This window comes from Lissotriton vulgaris, chromosome 4_1 (genome assembly GCF_964263255.1).
Source record: "Lissotriton vulgaris chromosome 4_1, aLisVul1.2, whole genome shotgun sequence".
Taxonomy (NCBI): domain Eukaryota; kingdom Metazoa; phylum Chordata; class Amphibia; order Caudata; family Salamandridae; genus Lissotriton; species Lissotriton vulgaris.
In genome coordinates, this window is record NC_141691.1 from 595637198 (window position 1) to 595660227 (window position 23030).

Genomic DNA, 23030 nt, shown 5'->3' on the forward strand with positions numbered 1-23030 from the left:
TTACCGATTTATAATTACCGAATTTTACCGATTCGGTAATTAAAAATCGGTAAATCTAATGTGTGGATATGTAGGTATATCCAGATGTTCAAATACCGAATCTTTAACAATCGGTATTTACCGATTCTGTAAATACAGAATCGGTAATGGCCATTCATTCCTATGGGCTTCAAAGCCCATAGGAATGAATGGGCATTACCGATTCTGTATTTACAGAATCGGTAAATACCGATTCACACAAGGGTGCAGGGGGTGTCACTTTGACACCCTCTGCCACCCCCAAAACAGGCACGGGTGCCATGTGGCAGGCAGACCTGCCCTAAGGGCCGGTCTGCCTGTCACATGGCATAGGTGTACATGCACACATGTGCATGCACACCTGAATCGGTATTTTACCATCAAATTGGATTTGATGGTAAAATACCGATTCGTTAAGGCTCCTGGGACTCTGAAGAGTCCCACCTACATCAGAAAAATACCGAATCGGTAAAAATACCGATTCGGTATTTTACAGAATCGGTAATTTTACCGAATCGGTAAAATTACCGATTCTGTAAAAATGAGCCCCTACATACCATTTCAGGTATACCGGTCGGTAACGGCCGAAAATAACCATTTTCGGCCGTTACCGACCGACCTACATCGGGCCCTAAGCACCATAATGATCTTTGCACGACTTTCGACGGCAGAAGCGCAGATCCATGAAGTGACTTACTATGGTGTGTTAAAAGGGCCCTAAAGGGTAACATCCCTGACAAAGTCACCTGGAGTCGCCTGAAGCCACCGACCGGCGGGCAGAGGTACTACTATCAAAATCTTCCAGATCACGCCTTCCGCCTGGAATTTCATAGTTAAGGAATCTGCTGCTACATGTCTCAATGAGATGCAAACAATCTAAAAATATATCAAGGAGGGCTGGAAAGGGGATTCAAAACATAGGCTGGATAGTTTTTGTCTAATATTAGGAAGTCTTTTCTAATAGATAGATTAATTCATTAATTAAGGTACTGTTTAGAGAGTTAAAAATCCTAAAACTTTGACCTTTCTTCAGCTGGAAACTAATATTTGGACCTAACTGTAGGAGTCAGAGACATAAGTGTAGGAAAGTGTCCCTTTTTGAATGGTTATCCCCACTTTTTGGCTGACATCTGATGCAACCTGACTTGATGTGCCCTAAGTCCCTGCCAACCAGGTTCCCATGGTCTATGTTCTTTCCCAAAACTGTACCTTTGTATCCACAATTGGCACATCCCTGGCCACAGGTAAGCCCTTTGTAAACGGTATCATGAATACCAAGGGCACCATGACCAGGGAAGGCCACTAAGGGTAGCAGCACCTATTGTATCACACTTAGAGACCCTGAATCTTAACACCCACACACTGTTATTGCAGGCTGTGAGTTTTGGTACATCGAAAAGTGAAGGGTCGACATGGCACATATCTCACTGTGCCTTGCCTGCAACTCACTTCCTGAGGTCTACGTAAGGCAACCTTCTAGCAGGGTGCACTAGCCCTCAGGTGAGGGTACAGTGGCATGAACCCTGTACCCTTACAGTGGCTAAATATATTCTTAGACATTGTAAGTGTAGTAAAGCCATAAGGAGTATATGGTCTGTATATGGTCTGGGAGTTGGTCATTACGAACTCCACAGCTCCATAATGGCTTTACAAAAACATGGCTTGGCAGTTCGGGCTGGACTGTTCCCATAAGGCACAGGGTCATGACAGATTTGCATATAGCTGTTTCTGAACTGGGGTGGTAAAGTGAGCTAAAGAACGATGATGGATTCAACCCAGATTTGTGACCGGGGGTGAGTGTCTGAAAAGTTTCTTCGGTCCGTCCTTCATCTCCTTGTGCTTGCTCAGTATTTTTTACCTACCTGTACCAAGTGCTGCTTGGTTCTAAAAGTAAAATTCAAGTATACCTTTTCTTATACTTACCCAATTGGTCTGGATTCAGTATCTGAGTGTGTGCATCACTTTTGATTGAGTGAATACAATAAATGCTTAACACACCCTCTGGATAAGCCTAACTGCTCGACCACCCTACCACAAAAAGAGCTGTTAGTACTTACTTAACCTCTGCTATACTTCTAGGGACTCCCTGGACTCTGTGCACACTATACCTTACTTTGGTATAGTATATACAGAGCCGGCTGCCTTCAATAAGTAGCTGTTTTCAGAAGTGCACACATGATGAGTAAAGTGAGGGTCTAGCTAAAGGAGGGGAACTAGGCTGTCCTTAATCACTCCTCGGGAGAAAAAAGACATGGATGAGACACACACAGAGGCTAATCCATTTATCTTAGTTAAAGGAGATGCCACCCTAGTCAGTTATACTGCCTACCCATATTTTGACTGTTATGCATTTGGGATAGGAGGAGCAAATCATTTCTCGTTTGTATAAGCTTTATTCGAGACAATTCTCATAAAAGCACATAAAATCAAAACAATTATACAATAATACATAATACAGAGTAAAAATTCATTAAACATGTAGTACAGCTCATACTACGTTTGCGTATAAAAACCATTTGTAGCAGATAATATTACGTGAATCATTATTAAAAGGAATACCTGATTACCTGATTCCCCCCAGGGACCGTCGTCTAATTGCCCAAGCCCAACCCAGGTATTTGGCTACCCCTATAACTATCGAATCCTGAGTTGTTGTACATAAGATTCTTAGAGCCACTGCGCTGTCTCGTGTCCCCAGGTTTTTACATACCGGCGAGAGCCATTTTCTCCTCGGATTTGTGTAAGCTTGACATACGAATCACAAGCCCAGGTTTCTTGAAAACAGCAGATATCATACCAACTTATAAAGTTCACCCAGGATTGGGAATCCAACTTACTGGCCAACCCAGCAACATTCCAAGATAAAAGCGTACCAATGCTAGCATCTGGCCCATCTCGAGTGTTGGTGATTGGAAATACTTGGGCTAACATTGGGCTTTCGGTAGAATTAGTCAGCCTTTCTAGGTCATCTATTGGATCTACAGTCGTGTTAACTGTCGCTGGGTATGGTATCATAACATTAGCATTTAGGATTCCCAGTCTAAAACCACCTTCTTCAGCCAGACCCCCCGTCTCGATATTATTGACCGTTAGGTTTGTAACAATAGTATTACCATAAACATCACATAACCCTTTTGGCTCGTTATTATTCCCACCTATACTATCTGTGCTGGTTTGTCAATATCCCCATCCCGGGTCCTGCCATCCTACATGAGAGTTGTAATATGTATATGTGGTATGATTATGACCAACAGGAGGAGGTGGTAAGGGATTGACTGGCCATGATACAGTAGGGGGAATTAGGGGTTCATTGAGTAAACTAGTCGTTACACTGGTGGGTCGGGGGTGAAAAAAGGTAAGGTCTACAATTCCGATACCTCCCTTGTTTGTTCCCCATCCCTGCCTAGTTATCCATCCCGCCACCCTTGGATCTTGAAAATTAACCACTTTACAATCCCCACCCAAGGTTTTCGGTGTATATCCCATCCAGTCTATTCTCCTTACCCCTATGATTAGCCCGTCGATATCGCCAGGCAGAGGACGGTTTTCCTTTAACCAGTGCATGATCTTGTTTTTGAGCATCTGGAAAGTTTCTCTCTGTCCTGGGGGTAGTGGTGGTACATTTATAAGAACTGCTACATAGGGGAAGGAATCTGGGGTGAGATTAATCGGTGGTTTTCTGTGAGGTGGCTTTGCCAAGGGCGGTGGGATAGATTTGGGAACTTGGGGGACATGTTGGGGGGCAGGCTTCAACGCCTGTTGTTTATTATTTGTTTGGGTCGGAACTGGAGTTTTACCTACCAACGGACATACGTTAGCCCTATTCCCTCCCACCGGAATGTTTGGAGCTATCTGCATGTTATTAATTACGTTTGCAGTTGTTGGTACTTTGCCCACTTGGTGACGCGCTGTAGCCTCAGCACTCGTAACGGTTGGTGGATTTTGTGTCAGGGGAATTGTGGGCTGTGTAGGGTGCATTGTGGTCGACTGAGATAGATCAGAACCAACGTTCGCTCTCTCAGTTCTATCTGAGGATTTTACAATTGCTTTAGCTGTAGGTTTGCTTTGTTTGGGAGGTAAAGGAGAGCTATTTCGGGGGTTTCTTCCCTTATCCTGGATAACAGGGTTATTAAGCACCTGAGAGTGTGTGCTTGCATCCGCCCTATTCGCTTTAATCAGTGATTTTGTAGAATAGAAATTGTCTAATGTTGTCTGTTCAAAATGGTTTAGCCTATCTGCAAGCTTGGCAATTCTATCCTCAATAGGGGTGAGCAATAATCTAAACAATTTTTCCAATTCAGGGAGCACATTTACAAGTGATAGCACCTTTTCTTTACATGGTACAGTGGAGTCAGTACAAGGATTGTCTTCTTTGTCTTGGCTATCCAAGGAGCCAAGATTAATGGGTGAGACACTTTCTGTACTCTGTGTTTCTTCGGTAACGACCTCTCCAATGTTCACGGGTTTGTGTAACTTCCTGAGTTTTTGTGGGGGTTTGACCACCTTTTTACATTTTCTTGCAGACACTGGTCTTTTCCTTTTGGACCCGAGCTTGGGTTGGGCCAATGTAACCTGAGCACCAGAGTCAGGGAGCGGTGTTGGTAGGATTTTACTACCACAGGGATTATTTGATTCTGTCACAGGATCCTTATTTGATGTTTGGGCCTGAACCTCAAAATGTTCATTTGCAACTGGGAGGTTCACTGATGACAGGGGAGTTACCAGGGTGGGGTAAGCTAGATTTGGAAACTTATCCGTTGAATTCTTGAGTATTTCGATTGATAGTCTACGCTCTGCGCGCTTCTCTGCCAAGGTTAACTCTTTGTCTATTGCCAGTGAACGGTTAAAAAAGAATTTGTCTAAGGGGCCAATTGCCAATGGACCAGACTCAACAGGAGGAGTTATCAGGTGGCTATTTACAGTACTTGTTGTTGCGGACATTGCCATATTAATCACTAATCAAATCCAACGTGTCAATGCCACTTACTGGAGAAGATGCTACGTGTCACTGGTAAGGGGGGTGGCCCAGCCCGGCCTCCTTCGGCCCCGGACGGCCACAGACGGTCCCGCCCTTGTCCCGGGCTTCTCCCGGCGCGCTCCCGCGAAGCGGGTGTCTTGGTCCGTTTTATTCCCTATCAGTGTCAGTCATTGGTTGGTGGACGGGGGGTGTGGCCAGCGGGGAGAGCAGCCCAGGTGTGAGCAATGGGCGCGCAGGGGCTCCTGGATACTGGAGTCCCTGCCTGTGCACGCAGCCCCGCCGGCTCCTCTGCCTGCCCGCTCCTCAGCCGTAGACTCTCGACAACCAGCAGCACCAGATGACCAGGCGCTGCGGGACCCGCGAAGCGGGTCCGGCGAGGTGAAAAGTCCCAGATGAAGCGCTAAGGATCCCACGAAGAGGCGCACCCTCGGTCAGCAGCACGAGTAACAGCAGATGCAGATTGCAGGTAATCCACGGGTCAATGGACACAGCCCGGTTTTCAACTCCAAAGCGGGGGGCGTGGCCAGCGGGGAGAGCAGCCCAGGTGTGAGCAATGGGCGCGCAGGGGCTCCTGGATACTGGAGTCCCTGCCTGTGCTCGCAGCCCCGCCGGCTCCTCTGCCTGCCCGCTCCTCAGCCGTAGACTCTCGACAACCAGCAGCACCAGATGACCAGGCGCTGCGGGACCCGCGAAGCGGGTCCGGCGAGGTCAAAAGTCCCAGATGAAGCGCCAAGGATCCCACGAAGAGGCGCACCCTCGGTCAGCAGCACGAGTAACAGCAGATGCAGATTGCAGGTAATCCACGGGGCAATGGACACAGCCCGGTTTTCAACTCCAAAGCGGGGGGCGTGGCCAGCGGGGAGAGCAGCCCAGGTGTGAGCAATGGGCGCGCAGGGGCTCCTGGATACTGGAGTCCCTGCCTGTGCTCGCAGCCCCGCCGGCTCCTCTGCCTGCCCGCTCCTCAGCCGTAGACTCTCGACAACCAGCAGCACCAGATGACCAGGCGCTGCGGGACCCGCGAAGCGGGTCCGGCGAGGTCAAAAGTCCCAGATGAAGCGCTAAGGATCCCACGAAGAGGTGCACCCTCGGTCAGCAGCACGAGTAACAGCAGATGCAGATTGCAGGTAATCCACGGGTCAATGGACACAGCCCGGTTTTCAACTCCAAAGCGGGGGGCGTGGCCAGCGGGGAGAGCAGCCCAGGTGTGAGCAATGGGCGCGCAGGGGCTCCTGGATACTGGAGTCCCTGCCTGTGCTCGCAGCCCCGCCGGCTCCTCTGCCTGCCCGCTCCTCAGCCGTAGACTCTCAACAACCAGCAGCACCAGATGACCAGGCGCTGCGGGACCCGCGAAGCGGGTCCGGCGAGGTCAAAAGTCCCAGATGAAGCGCTAAGGATCCCACGAAGAGGTGCACCCTCGGTCAGCAGCACGAGTAACAGCAGGAGGAGCAAATACATTGAGCACCATTTCTGATCAATAACACTTCTATAATAAGCCATATTGTGTAGCTCTCTTTTGCAAAGAAAATAAAAATGACAATTGTTTCTTAATTTTCTTGGATGGTATTTTAGGATTTGGATTGCCTATGCTTATAAAGACGTCTGCCTTTGGCCAAGTTTATGTCATACAAATGCCAGAAACATACCTAATCAAAAGCAGATGTGCACGTCTTCTTTTAAAACCTCTTCTTTAGGTGCGTGTCTTCTTGAAACACGTCTATAGTGGAATACTTCATTCACTACTAGTTGCAAACTGTAATGTTTTAGGTACCAAAAATGAGTTAGCTAAAAAAACAAAAAGACTGGCAACAGTTGTCATGCATGGGAATAGGGCACTTTGCAGCAAAATATACAGCTGTGCTGTTTTAGTTTGTGAAACGTGTTGTGTCAAGCTTTCACCATTCAGACAGGCACACAATTCCAACACACTTGCGCAACTCCATCCTGAACTGAAAGCGATGGCGTTTGGAACATATCGTACAATGGATAATGACTCATAAGCAAGGATAAACTAGACATTCAGACAGAATAAAAGATTACTAAAAGATCAAATATGATTATAATTTTTCAGATGCTCTACAGAAAGAAACAATAACTAGATCAAATCTGAAAACAAGTCTGTGAACCTTGCATCTCATCAGCAAGCACACTAAGTGCGAGAAACAATAAGGAAAAGAGATATCTCTGAAAATCAAAATGTAACAGATTTGATATGAGACAAGTCTTCCAAGCTGCTGCTTTCCACAACAAGGCAACACAGTGTCAGTCCCTTCCAGACAAAACTATAAATAGCTGTAGGAAAGAGTCCTGTTTTTCATGGTTACTCCCCACTTTTTGCCTGACATCTGATGCAACTTGATGGATAAGCCTTGTTCCCTGCCAACCAGGTTCCCAGGATCAGTGTTGCTTCCTAAAACGGTACCTTTGTACCCACAATTGGTCAATCTCTGGCCACAAGTAGCACCTTGTAAAGGGTACTATGGGTACCAACTGCACTGTGACCAGGGAAGTCTTCCAAGGGCTGTAGCACCTTAGGCCCACTATTTGGGGTAGTTTGTGCTAAGGCCATCATAACTTTTCATCCACATAAGGTATCCATGCCAAATTTGCATCCTTTTTCCAACATCTTGGGGATTCTCAAGGCACCCAAGGTTTGTGGGTTCCCCAAGATGGGACAAAGAAATTAGCCAAAATACAGCTACTTTTTTGTGTGGGGGGGGGGGGACACTGCAGAAGGAAGCAAATGTTTTTTCCCTTCAAACGGCATCAGCAAAGGGTTTGAGGTGCTAAAATACCCATCTTATCAGCTTTCAGGAACAGGCAGACTTGAATCAGAAAAATGAATTTTTCAACACAGTTTTGCCATTTTACTGGAAGTCAGCCCATTTCCCCACATTTCTAAGTGTTCATCCTCCTTCCAGTTAGTGGTAGAATTGGATGTGAAAGCCATGGTGGATACTGGAAAGCAATACATTTCTGAAAAGTAGACAACATTCTGAATTCAGCAAGGGGCCATAAGTGTAGATCCTTCAAGGTTTGCCCCTAAAAGGTATGAGCTCAAATAAAAAAACAGCAGAAGGCAGGCTCAGAGGAAATGCCAATCGGGCAAGGCTGGGAGGCAGGAGTGGAACCGGGCCCCTGGGAGACCCAGGCCCTGGTGCCACCTGACTGAGAACTGCTGGACCACAAGGGGGTCCAGAGTACCCTGACACTAGTAATCCGGAGGAAGGCTACCACCATTTCTTGTAATGCTTTTGCACTGAGTGACAGAGGGGATCACCGGCAAGAACGTACCCAACCTTCTGGAACCTGGCCTGGGCTTGAGGAAGGAAATGAGCCCTCATCAGATTTCAAAGCAGCAGAGATGTTGGCTTCTTGTCCCTTGAAACAACAGCCAAGGCTGGCCAAGCAGTCCATCCCTCAACGGACCAAGCGTGCCCAATCGATGTACGAGTTACTTACCTTCGGTAACAATGTATCTGGTAGAGACTTTGTCTAGCCGCAGATTCTTTAACTTAGAATATCCACAGGCGACAGACAGGATGCAAACATTTTTTGCAGCAGCACCTCTGTGCGTCGGGGGACGGCGCCACACGACCCCGCCCTGACATTGTCCAAGTATGTGACGCCAGCGAGGTCATATAAGTCCCTGCCGGCTCGCTGACGTCAGTTTTCTTTGTAGAAATTTTTTCGCGGCACAACGTGGAGAGACAAACAAAAAGCTGTGAAAGTATGGGAACAGTGTGCAAGGGATGAAAATCCGTGAATAAAGAAAGAGGTTGGTAGAAGACACCATCGGAAAAGACAGAAATAGACACTGCCTGCATATAAGTGGAAAGCCTTGAGAAAGAGCCCTGCAAGCTAAGCAAAGACCCTTCCCCAAGTGCAACAAGGGAAGAACATACCAACATACAGAAATAGACTGATATTGCCATGTAGACCTGTAAAGTCTAGTAAGAACGGAACAAAGAAAGAACAATCGTCCACTGTAGGAAGGTATGAAAAGACTGGCCTTTTCCCTATAATAAAGGAGGTTGGAAACAGAGCACAACCGATTCCCAAAGAGGAAGAACAAGAAGAGACCAGGACCCCGAGTTAATAGAGAAGGCAGAAGGAAGGGAAGGTAACTGGAGAGGAAAACAAATCTCCTCGTGAATCAAAAGGCACCATATTACAGGAAAGAAGCCCCTCAGCAGAAGTTAACTGTATATGGAAACACTCAGGGGGGTGCAACAATCTGAACTCCCTCGAGAGATAACCCAATGGGAACTGAAGAGGCCAGTGAGAACACCACTCGGCAAGGTCCTCACAGAACGGGGAGGCCGGGCGGGCGTTAAGAAATCTGTGGCTAGACAACGTCTCTACAAGATGCATCGTTACTGAAGGTAAGTAACTCGTACATCTGATAGAGACATCTAGCAGCAGATTCCTTAACTTAGAATAGATACTACAGCCATACCCCAAAGGGGAGGTGGGTCTGCGACAGAACAACAGAAAGCGCCAAGCATGTGATCCGGCAACACAGTGGCAGATAAAGTGGGAGGCTGGTTCGGAACCGCCAGACAGCAACCCAAGCAGCTCGGAAGAGCAGAAATAAAGGGAATGGTAGGCATCCGAAAAAATGCCATCATAGCGCTACACCATACCCGTAGAAAAATGACAGGTAGTACGGCATGGGCCACATACCCGAACAAAGAAAGAGAGAGAGAGAGAAAGAGAGGAAGAAGGACCACTCTCCGCTAAATGGCGCACGAGTACACCGACCCTAGGTCAAAAAGAACCTGAAGAGATGCAACCAGAGCCTAACAGACTAGCCTATAGAAGGAAGGCTGAAGGCGCCTGTGCCAAGAGCCCAAAGGCAACAGCCAGAACCCGAGCAATGTGTTGGGAATAGCAGGCAGGACAAGAAACACGCCAAGTGCACACCCAAATCCCAAAAAGGGAAAATGGGCGAATAGCAGCAATTTTTAAACCCACTGAAGCAGGTAGAACAACAATTTGCTATGCAATAGGTCTCGCATTTGCGACTTTGAGCTATTTTTGTTGTATATGACATTGCCTTTTATTTATGTTTTGAGTTTTGAAACATAATTAAAAGCCATTGTCATTTACAATGCCAATAGGTCAAACTCGCGTAAATGCGAGACCTATTGCATTGCAAATGCTTGTTGTTACCGAAAAGCCCTTTCCACATCGCATACTGGCTCTCTTAACATACTGGCTCTTTTAACGTTACTCACAAAAACAAACAAGTACAGGTAAAGCACAAGATGGCTTTGTGTTACCAAAAGCACAATGCTCCAGCACTGAAATTATAATCAACATAGTGGCAGAACTTAAATTCCAATGGCAGGAGTCAGGAGGCCTCACAAGGAACATATTAACCTGTAATAATGTGCTAGAATCTGTTGGAGGAATATGGTTAAAGACCAGTGTGCCCATTGATGAGAGGCATGTGAGTCCAGGACAGTGTCTCCTATGAACGAGCAGTGCGGACCCTGAGTAACAGTCTGTTAATCATACAGTTTGGCCATCTGCACTAGTCCTGTTATCATCAGCGCTATTCTTATTGTTGTCATCGGCACTAGTCTTGTTGTCATCGGCACTAGTCTCGTTGTTATCGGCACTAGTCTCATTGTTATCATCAGCGCTATTTTCATTGTTGTCATTAGTGTTGTCATCAGCACTAGTCTCATTGTTGTCATCAGCCCTATTCTAACTGTTCTCGTTAGCACTAGTTTCACTGTTAACATCAGAGCTATAGTCATTGTTATCATCAGTGCTATTCTCATTGTTGTCATGAGCACTAGTCCCATTGTTATCATCAGAGCTATTTTCAGTGTTCAGCCTCAATTGCAGGTCACTCCCAAAGCACAAGGGAGATATTCATGACCTCCTCGCTGACTCCCAACCTGATGCCGTTTTCCTCACGGAAACTTGGTTAAACAATAGCAACGGTCCCGATACTGCTCAAGCACTTCCCCCTAATTACACGTACCTTGGAAAGAATCGGGCTCCTGCACGTGTAAATGGGATGACTTATGCTTCAAAGACTGCAAAGCCGGTCTGTTCAAACTCTTGCTCTACCCTAACTTCACCCTTTCTGGGACCTTAATCTATCGTCTCGGGACCAGCAAGACCTTGGGCGGATGCACTTCCTGATCTCATTGCCCCCCTACTACTACAAGCCACTAATTTTTTGATCTTGGGTGACCTGAATTTACATTTTAATGAAACTTCTTGCACCACCAGCTCCAATCTCATTGCCGATTTGGCCGCTATGAATGTCGTTCTCCACAACTCAGGCCCTACTCATAAAGCTGGAAATGTATTAGATCCCATTTTTTCCAAACTTACTACTATCTCATGCAAAACTGCTACTCCGATTCCATGGGCTGAACATTTTCTGGTAGAATTCCAGGTTAAACATGAACAGTGCCTTAAGAGTCCTTCTCTCCTCTCTGGGTCAAGAAACTGTAGAAACTGGAAAGACCTAGAAATTGACAGACTTAACCTCCTTCTTAACAAAACAATGCTAGTTACCTCGATATCTAACTTAGATGAAGAGGAGGTCATCCATAAATGGCTAACCTCTTCTATTGACGCATGCTTCCTGCAGTCTATCAAGAAACTTAATTTTTATCGCCCTCAAACCCCTTGGTTCTCAGAAAAGCTAAAAATAGAAAAAACGAAATGTAAAAATTTAGAAAGATGCTGGCGAAAAAACTATGAGCCGGCAAAAAAATCCATGTAGAAACGGGCCATGTATAAACGGGCCTTAAACAACTATAACTGCCCTAAAGTATTGCTCAAAGTAGTGAAGGAACTATCTGGTGCCGCATGTCAGCCCGAACCTCCGAGTTTGGACTCTAAACAATGTGATGCTCTGGCAGAATTTTTCGTTGAGAAAATCGATAACATCTATTCTGAATTTAACAAACAGACGACAACACTAATAAATTCGCAACCTAATCACCCTGCAACACAATGCCTCTCAAAGGAAGCCATTCAAGCTAACAGTGACGTCCTTCTAGACAAATGGACCCCACTTGATGGCGTCCACATCAGCCTCACTTCGGGAACTACACTGGCTAAGAATTGACAATCGTGTCAAATTCAAAGCCCTCTGCTATATGCACAGAGTAAATTTGGGTTTAGCTCCCCACGATCTTCGTGCTTTGGTGCACCATTACCATCGCTGCACATCAAAACGGAGCTAAGAGGGAAATAAAGGCCTAGATCGCCCTCCACTCAGAAAGTCATCAATACACTAATGACCTAGGTCAGTCAAGGGCATTCAATTTCAAAAGAGGTGGTGTATTGCTTATCGCAATTTTTTACAGCAACACACCTCCCACTTCTTGTCAGTAAGGGGTAGGGAATATGCCAGTCAATAGCCCATCTTAAGGCTCGAGGAATGAAAGAACGCCGGCAACGCTCCGAGTACCGTTAAGGATAACGGAAGGAGTGGTTAGGCTACTCAAAAACTGAGGTAACCAAAACCCCTTTCACGACCTCTCGGCTGGTATGAGAAACTTTTGCCGATAGAGGTGTTTTGAAACCCTGCTGTCCAATGCAGTGGCATAAAAAGTTATTGCCCTGAAGAAATTGCCTGACTTGTACCATGGCAATGAAACATGTTGGCAAGTAGAACATGGCTCTATAGGTAGTAGCCATTTTCACTTTTTTTAATATACGCTAACAGCATAGAAGAACAAGAATAAAGTTATCTGATCGTGCTGTATGCGTGGGTTTGTGTATATATGTTATATGTTGTGTGACATCACTGTATTTGTATGTTTTCCACTGCACTTATCACTGGTAACACAGTTGTTTTCATTTGGACACGTTTTCTTTAAGCCCGATGGCACCGATGATGATAACAGGGCCGTCCTGGTGAGTACCTACCAGGGGTCCCATTGGTGGTGCTATCGCGCTATCACATATTTTTTTCATCACATTTGGGTGTGGGTTTCGCTTCTGTCTAGATAGGGAGTGGGCTTTTTTTAAGATGGGCTATTGACTGGCGTATTCCCTACCCCTTACTGACAAGAAGTGGAAGGTGTGTTGCTGTAAAAAATTGCGATAAGCAATACACCAGCTCTTTTGAAATTGAATGCCCTTGACTGACCTAGGTCATTAGTGTATTGATGGCACCATTACCATCCCCAACTCCTACTACGATCCTCTAATCAATCCAAATTCCAGGTTCCCAGGATCAAACTAGCCAGAATGGGAGGACGGTCCTTTACTTATCTGGCTCCCTCCCTTTGGAACTCTCTACCAATTCATTTACGTCTCAAAAAGCACTAACTTAAATTTCGCAAAAGTTTAAAAACGTGGCTTTTTAATCAGTAGATCCTGCTTATACCTCTTGTCTTGCGTGCCCGTAGGCACCGGGAAAACTTTGTGTAGCTGTGCGCCATATAAATGTAATAAATAAAAAAATTTAATTCTCATTGTTGTCATGGGCACTAGTCCCATGGCTATCAGTGCTATTCTCATTGTTGTCATGGGCACTAGTCCCATTGTTATCATCAGTGCTATTCTCATTATTGTCATGGGCACTAGTCCCATTGTTATCCTCAGTGCTATTCTTATTGTTGGCATCGGCACTAGTTCCATTGTTATCATCAGTGCTAATCTCATTGTTGTCAGGAGCACTAGTCCCATTGGTATCATCAGCGCAATTCTCATTGTTGTCATGGGCACTAGTCACATGGTTATCAGCGCTATTCTCATTGTTGTCATGGACACTAGTCCCATTGTTATCATTAGTGCTATTCTCATTGTTGGCATCGGCACTAGTCCAATTATTATCATAAGTGCTATTCTCATTGTTGGCATCGGAACTAGTTCCATTGTTATCATCAGTGCTATTCTCATTGTTGTCATGGGCATTAGTCCAATTGTTATCATTTGTGCTATTCTCATTGTTGGCATCGGCACTAGTCCCATTGTTATCATCAGTGCTATTCTCATTGTTGGCATCGGAACTAGTTCCATTGTTATCATCAGTGCTATTCTCATTGTTGTCATGGGCATTAGTCCAATTGTTATCATTTGTGCAATTCTCATTGTTGGCATCGGAACTAGTTCCATTGGTATCATCAGTGCTATTCTCATTGTTGGCATGGGCACTAGTCCCATAGGTATCATCAGGGCTATTCTCATTGCTGGCATCGGTACTAGTCCCATTGTTATCATCAGTGCTATTCTCATTGTTGTCAGGAGCACTAGTTTCATTGGTATCATCAGCGCTATTCTCATTGTTGTCATGGGCACTAGTCCCATGGTTATCATTGCTATTCACATTGTTTTCATGGACACTAGTCCCATTGTTATCATCAGTGCTATTCTCATTGTTGGCATCAGCACTAGTCCCATTGTTATCAGTGCTATTCTCATTGTTGGCATCGGCACTAGTCCCATTGGTATCATCAGTGCTATTCTCATTGTTGGCTTCGCCACTAGTCCCATTGGTATCATCAGCGCTATTCTCATTGTTGTCATGGGCACTAGTCTCATTAGTATAATCAGCTCTATTCTCAGTGTTGTCATGGGCACTAGTCTCATTGGTATAATCAGTACTATTCTCATGATTCGCATCAGCACTAGTCCCAGTGTTATCATCAGTGCTATTCTCATTATTGTCATGGGCACTAGTCCCATTGTTATCATCAGCGCTATTCTCATAGTTGGCATCGGCACTAGTCTCATTGTTATCATCAGTGCTATTCTCATTGTTGTCATGGGCACTAGTCCCATTGTTATTATCAGTGCTATTCTCATTGTTGGCATGGGCACTAGTCTCATTAGTATAATCAGCTCTATTCTCAGTGTTGCCATGGGCACTAGTCTCATTGGTATAATCAGCGCTCTGCAGTCTTAATATGGCTCGCGCTACTGCACCACGCTTCCCTGTGAAATGGATCCCCAAAAAAAAGAAGCCAGCGAGTGGTGTCTGCGCGCGCGCCACTGCGAGCCATGTGGTTTCAATTATCGCGCCCGAATTGAAACCACATGACGGATGGTGCACGTAATAGACACCAATAGGCCATGGGCGGAGCAATACCCCAGTCTTTGGCCTATTGCGTGCTGACTTTCATTACAAGACGCACGCAAAGTCCAATAACGTGCCACAAAAGAAAACGCACACGCACAAGCTTGTGCGATTCCGAGGTCGATTTTCAAACCCCCTTCAAGAGGTCTCTCGCTGTGCACTGCATCGCTAGGCACAAGACCTAAAAATGCAGCAAGCAAACGGGCATGGAGACCTTAAAGTCATCACTCAGAAACGGAGTAGTGTTGTGCAAACTCGTCAATAGATTGGTTCGGGGATTGGCGGAAAAGGTAAATGAAAGGCAAAGCACAAGTTTTCGTTCTAACATGGCTGCGCAGGTTGTATAGGGCGGGGTTGTCTGTCCTGGGGCACCTTGGTCAGACAGAGGTGGAGTTTATTCTAAGTAGATTAACTTTATCCAGCTAGTTAAGAAATGAGTGGCTAGGTAGGACAGGACAGGACAACGCAAGAGGGCGTCTTCTCAGTGCTGCTTTGTAAAAATATTCTAATATAAGAGCGGTCTGGCTAGGCATTGAACTTAACAGTTTTCTCAATAACAATGCTACCTAGTTTGCTCATTGTTGTGTTTATCTGTGTTTGTGTGAAAGCAGCTTCACAGAACGTCTGACCACATTAAATAAAATAATAATTGAACTTGCGAACGAAGGCGTTGCAGCAATGGAAAACAACAGCTGGTGTTTTCCAGCTTGGGAGGGCTGATTGTTTTTTAAAATAAATACAGTTTGGATAATGGAAAGCCCTAGCCGGCGTGAAGCTGTGCTACACTGAGTCTGGGAACAGAAGAAGAAAGTAGTGCCCGAAGAAAGACATGAACATTGTAAGTGTAAAAACACAGTACTTAGTCTGTGCTGCATCGGAGGAAACCGGAAATGTAAAGGAGGAACAAAGAGGAACAACTGCCCATTAGCAACTAAGGATTTGTAAAGGACGTGGACAGAGACAAATGGAAAGCAATGGGCAAGAAATGGGCGGAGTCCAACTTCCAAAGCATATACAATAGGTCGCTAAGCAACAGTGCAAGAGCTGTATTGCTCGACCTAACAATCTAAAGTGCTGTTAATGTGCTATTTTTGCATCCCTGGTTTGGAATAAGCTACAGAGATGGCCCCACTAATGTTTTTTATATTTATGAAACATCTACATTAATGGTGATTTTTTTAAAGTGACAGAAGAAGTAACTTTTAAAAAGTGATACGATCCCTGCCTGAAGACCCTGAAAGCTAATGAGCATTAGTCTCCCTGCAACTGGCCTGTCAGGACTTCTTTGATGAAGTGTGAAATACTCTCATAGCACAGACAACAGGTTGAGCTAGGCAGGATGGCTCTGAGGAAGGTGTAACAAAGCTTAACCCAAGAAGGACAGTTAAGGAGGGACCAGGAACTTCACTAACCTGAAAACTATAGTTTAGTGATAAAGGAAGCCTAGAGAAGAGGGGTCTTTTCATCCCTCAATACTCCATAGCGTTCTAGCTTTAGTTTCAGTGGAGGAAGGAGCTGGCCTTAGAACCAGTTTCGAGTGGTTGAGTAAGAGGGATATGGCTTATTAAATTAGACAGACTCCTAGGTGTGCCAGAAGCTCCCTTCAGTAGAGGAAAGTGTATGCCACGATGGATTTTACTGAGAATGATGGAATGTGGGGTCATTTGCAGTGAGGTAAAGAGGAGGTGCTGCACAAAAGGGAAAGCTTACCCATGGGAGCTTTTTGGTCGTTTGTATATCCTGGATTGATCCCATACACTGGCTAACGAATTGAACAAAAGTAGCACTTCGCCCCAACACCTCAGAACAGTTTCTGAACCATAGAGTATCAGAACAAAAGAGGATTGTGTGGAAACATGAAGGGCTAGATCTACTCCCACTTGTACCCAAGACAAAAACATGGACTCTAACAATCATTTAGGTAACTACCTGTGTTGCTACAGGGACATTAAATGTTGCAAGAGGCCTTTTACCTGAAGTTACCAGTTAGAAATGTACAAGGACCGAATCCTGCTGGTGGCCTCTGGTGTAGTGCGTACTGTCCTTTAAGTGCCGTCTTGAGGTACTGAGAGTCTTAGAAGTGATTAAAAGGAATTGCTCCAAAAAGCCTGAAAAGTCAAGTCTTAGAACGTTTTTGGAATTCCTCAGTGAAGACTAGCGGTAAAGGTGTTCGATTTTGAGAGGACTTTGTTGGATACAGCTTTAGGCTTTCCCCGCTGGAATATTTTCAGTTTCAAAAAGGAGATTAATTCCGATGGTAGAAATCTTAACAGGGCGAGGGAGCAAAAATCTGCCCGCTTAAAGGACTTAAGTGGCTGCAAAATTTGAAATTTCCCACTCTGAGCTTTTTCTGCCAAAACCAGCATCTTGGGTATGATCTCATCCAGCAGCAATCTGGCTCCAGGAAGACTTTGTGGATATAACCTTTAACCAGGCCCAACTAGAGGATTTTGTCTTCCATGAAAAGATTTAAGTCAGAAGGTAAAAACTTTAACCTGGTAGACTTACTTGGTGTATTTGACCTCTGCTCCATCATTGCACCTACATCACATTCAGCCACGAACATTGAATTTTGATTGGTGCATTACTTTTGGTTGGCATGTTTCGCATTAAAATGTAAAAAATTTATATCGTCTGTCCCTCTCCTTGGATTTAGTTGTTTTGGTTAAATTTTTCATAAAACATATTTCTTAAATTTTAGAAATTGTGCCATAGTAACTAGGGGTTGAGCCAAGGTTTAAATTATTGAAACTGTGTTTTACCTGATGGGATTTTGGAACTTAGTACATGGGTATGACTCACCCATTTTCTTACAAATGAATTCTTAGACAAAGTTGTTTGGACATCAGAAGTAAAAAATGATTTTATGTTTCTGAATTAACCAATTCTCCTGCTGTGGTTAACATGTTGCCAATAATGTCAGTCCTCTTCTTAGGCATTAGTAAGGCACCCACACATTTGTATGGTTTAATGTTGTTACCCAGGTCCCTTTGGACAGTAAATAAGCATTCAAATTGTATGTCCTTTTGAGAAGAGAATCATTCAGTGATAAACAAGATTCACAAAGGATTCCTCAAGGATCTGGGCAGCTGCTAACCTCTTGGTGTGCAGGCAAAAAGAAGAAACATATGGTTATGGTTAGGAGTGGATCTATCAGTGCTTTGTGTATGCTGCCTCTTCTTGACATTACTATGAGATAAGAAGGTGGGCTCGGGTGTGAGGTACTGTGGAGTGTAGGCCATGAGAGAAAACAATGTTTACTGGGATCTTCACCTAGAAACAAGCAAACTGTAGAGTGTGAGAAAATATTCAGAGAAAAGACTGAAAAGACCTCCGAGTAGAATTAAAAATACAAAGGGATAAACAATTAAGAAAGCCTGATTAACTTACTTGGTTTGGTATTAAAGTTTATCCATTCTAATAATTCTTCCTGAGGCACATTGCTAAATTCTCCCATGACACTCCACTGGTTTCGGAGATTTGTTACTCCTTGTATGGACATTGACACCAATATAAGAAAGACAAAAAACTGGTGTCTAATTTTGCTGGGGAACCATCTAAACATCTGAAAAAGAAAATGTCCACAACTCAATTTGACAGAAAATCAAATATTACAAGTCAAGAAAATCTAAACCAATGAGTCTACATTAGTTACTCATGATTTCTTTTGTGTTAACTAGGCCCCTCATTACCATTGTTATTACCAACAACATATTTATTAAAATTGAGGACAATTATAGGTACACCAGTTCTAATTACTCCCACATTAATGATTTTCATGGTGCTTGGTAGTACCGAATTGAATGATCTGGCGAGGGGGAGGCATTTATTTTTATTTTTGCCCATGGCAATAGCTCACCACTGCATCACTTATTTATAATATGGGAACCCCTTTGTATAACCTAAAAGGTCGAAAGAAAACTAGGATATTGACCCCAATTACCACCTGCCTGGAGAATAAGCAGGAGATTAGAGGGTAGCATTTCAGCCGAGGCTTTCTTGGGGGCGGCCTGGTTCGCCTTTAGGGAATTGTTTCTCACACATGCGCTTTATTTGTTTGGATTTATTGCAAAACGTTAGAACTATTTGTAAACTTGCTGCTGGATATATATATATATATATATATATATATATTTATTTTAAGGCTTTGTGATGAATTTTTGCTCAGATCTTGTTAATTTATCAAAATATATGAGAATACAACTATCAATAATCCCAAATATATCAATACATTTATTTTTATTTTGTATTATTCTTTTTACCATGATATCACATTATAAATGTACACAGCAGTTAATGCAATAAAATATACAAACTTCATACGTTAACAAGGTTTATTTTAGTGCCAATTACTAGGCCCACAAGTGAGGTGGAGGAAACACGTCCAGCCACCACCAGATACAACCACTTCAACCACCCATTCAACATGAGTTCGCAATTGACATAGCCATAATTCCATTACAATTCCATTCCAAAAATGACATGCCGAATACCTACCCATAACAGCATAAAGCAACAAGTACCCATACCACACAGAAATATTTAGATTAATACATACCTTATTGTTAAATGAACTTACTTGAATACATTACAACAAGAGTTTCGATGGGTGCAACAAACTACTGAGATCTGTCCCGCCATAAAGCGTGGGATGGTAGAAAGAATTACAGTGAAGGATGTGGGGACCTTCCCTTCTTTGGTTTCTGCCCTAGTTCCTGTTAGTTTTGTGGCAGCAAGCCCACCAGTCACCGGGTAAGAATGTCCTCGGACTAGCACAAAATACAAAACCACAATCCCCTGATTTCAAGGCAGGTGTTACCCACTGCTGGGATGCATCTTTTTTGCAGGTACATCAACACTTTCTTTCAGTCGAGCACTGTGCAGGACAGAGGCACATTTTGAAGTGGATGAAAAAGTGATTTTGAAGTGGATGAATGAAAGTCCCAGGGACAGCAGATTGCAGCTGATAAAATAAGCAACACAAGAGGTGGATGCAATATATAAATTACCTGTAAATTAAATATCCGATGAGTAAAAGTTATTTGGAAATAGTGAGGTTGCAATAGTTTTAAAAAAGGATTTTGTTTTGGTCTGTCTAAAATGTAAGGGTATTATTACAAGGCCTGTATCATTATAGGTTTGATGTGAGAGTCTCTGCCCTCCCCCTCTTGTGTATTAGGATATGCATCAATGCTGGAAGACAGGGGCAAAGAGTGTCATATAGACTGATACTGGCATTTTGTGAGCAGAACTGTATTTTCACTCTGTGCAGGTAATATGATGACATTAGCCTAAAGTCCTCAAATCGCTGCGAAGGGCCATGTGCAGAGGATGAACATGCTTGGTGACAATCTCCATACTGTTGACCTTGCTCTTTCCCAATTTGGGCATATAAATAAACAGGGGAACTGCCATACTTCACTTGGAAGACTAAACACCTAGAGGCTGTCCCGGTGGGCTGGCCAAGGAGTCTGGCCCAGCACCCCATTATATTCATGCTTTTCTGCAGGCTCATCTAACATATAAATGACACTCCAACTGAGGACATAAAACTTTCCAGCGAGCGTGGTGTGGCATCAGTCCAACTGCGATCATGTGTTGGAAGCCTGTAGAGACCTTTGTTGGCTCTCCATTGAAGAGCACACCCAGTCCAAGTGTCTATGTATAGAACACAGGGTCTTCTTTAGCAAAGAAAAGACAGAGCTTTCCAAGACTCTTCACATCTAAACTTCTAGATGTAAGCTGCGGTCTGCGACTCACTCCATTTTGCAAGCTACTCATTTCTATAAAGAGTGCATTAGAAGGTGCTTCTCTGGCCCCTTGACCCCAAAGTTTGGAACTAGGGTCACCTCCTTCTCTGTAGGGTCTCTTAGCCCATTCTTCTTCTGTTAACCCCTTTGTCCTGGTTGACAGAACCTCCACATATATTGCCCATTTTCCTCTAGCCACTGTCCTGTTCCCTCAGCCCCAGGAAACTAGTCTGGAAAAAGTGCGCTTCACTATAAAAAAAAAACAAATACATTTTAATTCCAGCTACAAGGTACAGTTATATTTATCAGGCCAGTTATCTTTTGTCTAAAGAGTAGCAAGACTGGACATGTGTGTTACAATATGTCTTCTGTGCTAGAGGGCAGGCATTTTGAAATAACACTAGAAATAGACTGGTTCATGGTTCTTGGATCTCTAAATCTTGGCTCGTGTAGAATAGGAAGTCCACCTCTATGAATGTACTAATGACATTTGATAAGGCACGAGCAAAATTAAGATATACAATCTTTCGGTCAGATAAGTGGCGATGAACAACAGAGTAGCCTTGAAGTCAATGAAGGTCTCTCAGAAAGGGCGTAGAATGCCCTTGTAAGCATGGAGAGCACCGACTAAAGGTTCAAACAAAGATAGTGATGGTCCACGAATAAGACAACTCTAGACATGATAGGCACTGTGGTACAGTCCAAAAATCTTCCTTCACTAGAAAATATTTATTGACATAAAAGAAGAGCTGACAGTCGACAGAAAAAGTAACTATGTTCATATATGTGTTTTCATAAATAAACCAGAGTCCAGGACAATCCCCCAGAGACACATCCATTATTTACAGTATATTACCTCTGGTGTGTTCGGCCTTAAGGTGAGCTGGGTAATTCAGTCCTCAATGCATGCCAGTTCATTTACCGATGCCTAACCATCCTTCATGGAAGAGACGCTCATATATATTAAAGAGTTACCAGCAAGCTAATAGCAATGCTGTCCCGTCAGCTAACCAGATGTCCCCAAAAACCCCTTGCCCCATTTTCAGGGGGGGAAGCTGTAGGCCATTACCCCAGGAAGGGAAAGGCCTACAGTTAGTAGTCCTAGTCTCTTGATATACTTCAGTAAAAAAAATTGTTGTCCACAGATTTTTATTTTTGATTTGTGTCTTTTGTCTCATTAGAGAAGTAATTTAGCTTGGGTAGACATTACTAATCAGGATAGAATTTTTCTGGACGGCATTTTTTTAAAATGGTGAAAATGTTGCAGTGATGATGTGATATTTCAGGAACCATGGGACCTATATACCTCATTTTGCCATAGGTTTTAGCGGTCAAGTAGTCTTACTGAGACAGAAAATAAATCCTCAGAGAAACACTACAGCCATTTTCCAAAATGGCGGCTCTATATGATGTGTTTTAGCCATCATATTGGGGATTTATTTTAATATTGTTTTTGTTTCAGGTTTTCCTTTGATTCAAATTCATAAATATGAGCAAAGCAGGTGGTAGTAGAGGATCTTTACCACCTGACAGTGTTGCTAACTACATAATCTGAGGATTCCTTCAAAGAAATATGTGTCATATGCCAAACCAATCCGAAAGAAAAGCTAACATCAACTGCAGCTGGAAAGAAGAGAGTTCTAGATGCTGCAGAAATACAGAAAATATGACGTTCTAACAAGATTGAGACTGATAGGTTAAAAGGATTAAATATTTTATCATTGTAACAACAAGTCCTACAAATCGTATACAATGGAAAAAAGCCTGGAAAACATTTATCAAAAAAGCAGAAACCAGTGAATCACAAGAATATGAGTCTTCGGAGAAGCAATTACAACCAGACACATGCCCATCCAAATAAAGATGAATGGCTACTCCTTGTCCAACTCAGACAACTGATCAGAAAGCAGAGGATTTTAAATGTGTTATCTGTGGTTTAGCCAGAACAAGGGACAAATGGAAAAAGTACAAAGTACTGAGTATGTGAGTCTTAAAGGGCAAACATGTTTTTATCTGCAGCTAGTTTCTTACAAGATGACATTTTCAGCCGAGTAGCAAATCTATACAACAAGGTGAAAATAATTGCAGCCGATTTGTATGCCCACCCGAACTACATGAATGCATACATTTGAAAATATGTTAGAACAATGAGCTTCCAGCAGCAAGGCGAGTATGTACAATTACATATTTTGTTTTTGTCAGTCTAACAAATGAATAAGACACT

At 43.7% G+C, this 23030-nt stretch overlaps 1 protein-coding gene across 2 annotated transcripts in view; it reads right to left on the minus strand.

Moving 5' to 3' along the window:
* DPY19L1 (dpy-19 like C-mannosyltransferase 1) overlaps nucleotides 1–23030 on the minus strand; it is a 477954-nt gene that overhangs the window by 66013 nt on the left and 388911 nt on the right. For both annotated transcript variants that reach the window (XM_086964815.1, XM_086964814.1), the window contains one exon: nucleotides 18447–18621. In XM_086964815.1, coding sequence (XP_086820941.1) covers nucleotides 18447–18621 — 175 coding nt within the window. The remainder of the gene's footprint in view (nucleotides 1–18446; nucleotides 18622–23030) is intronic.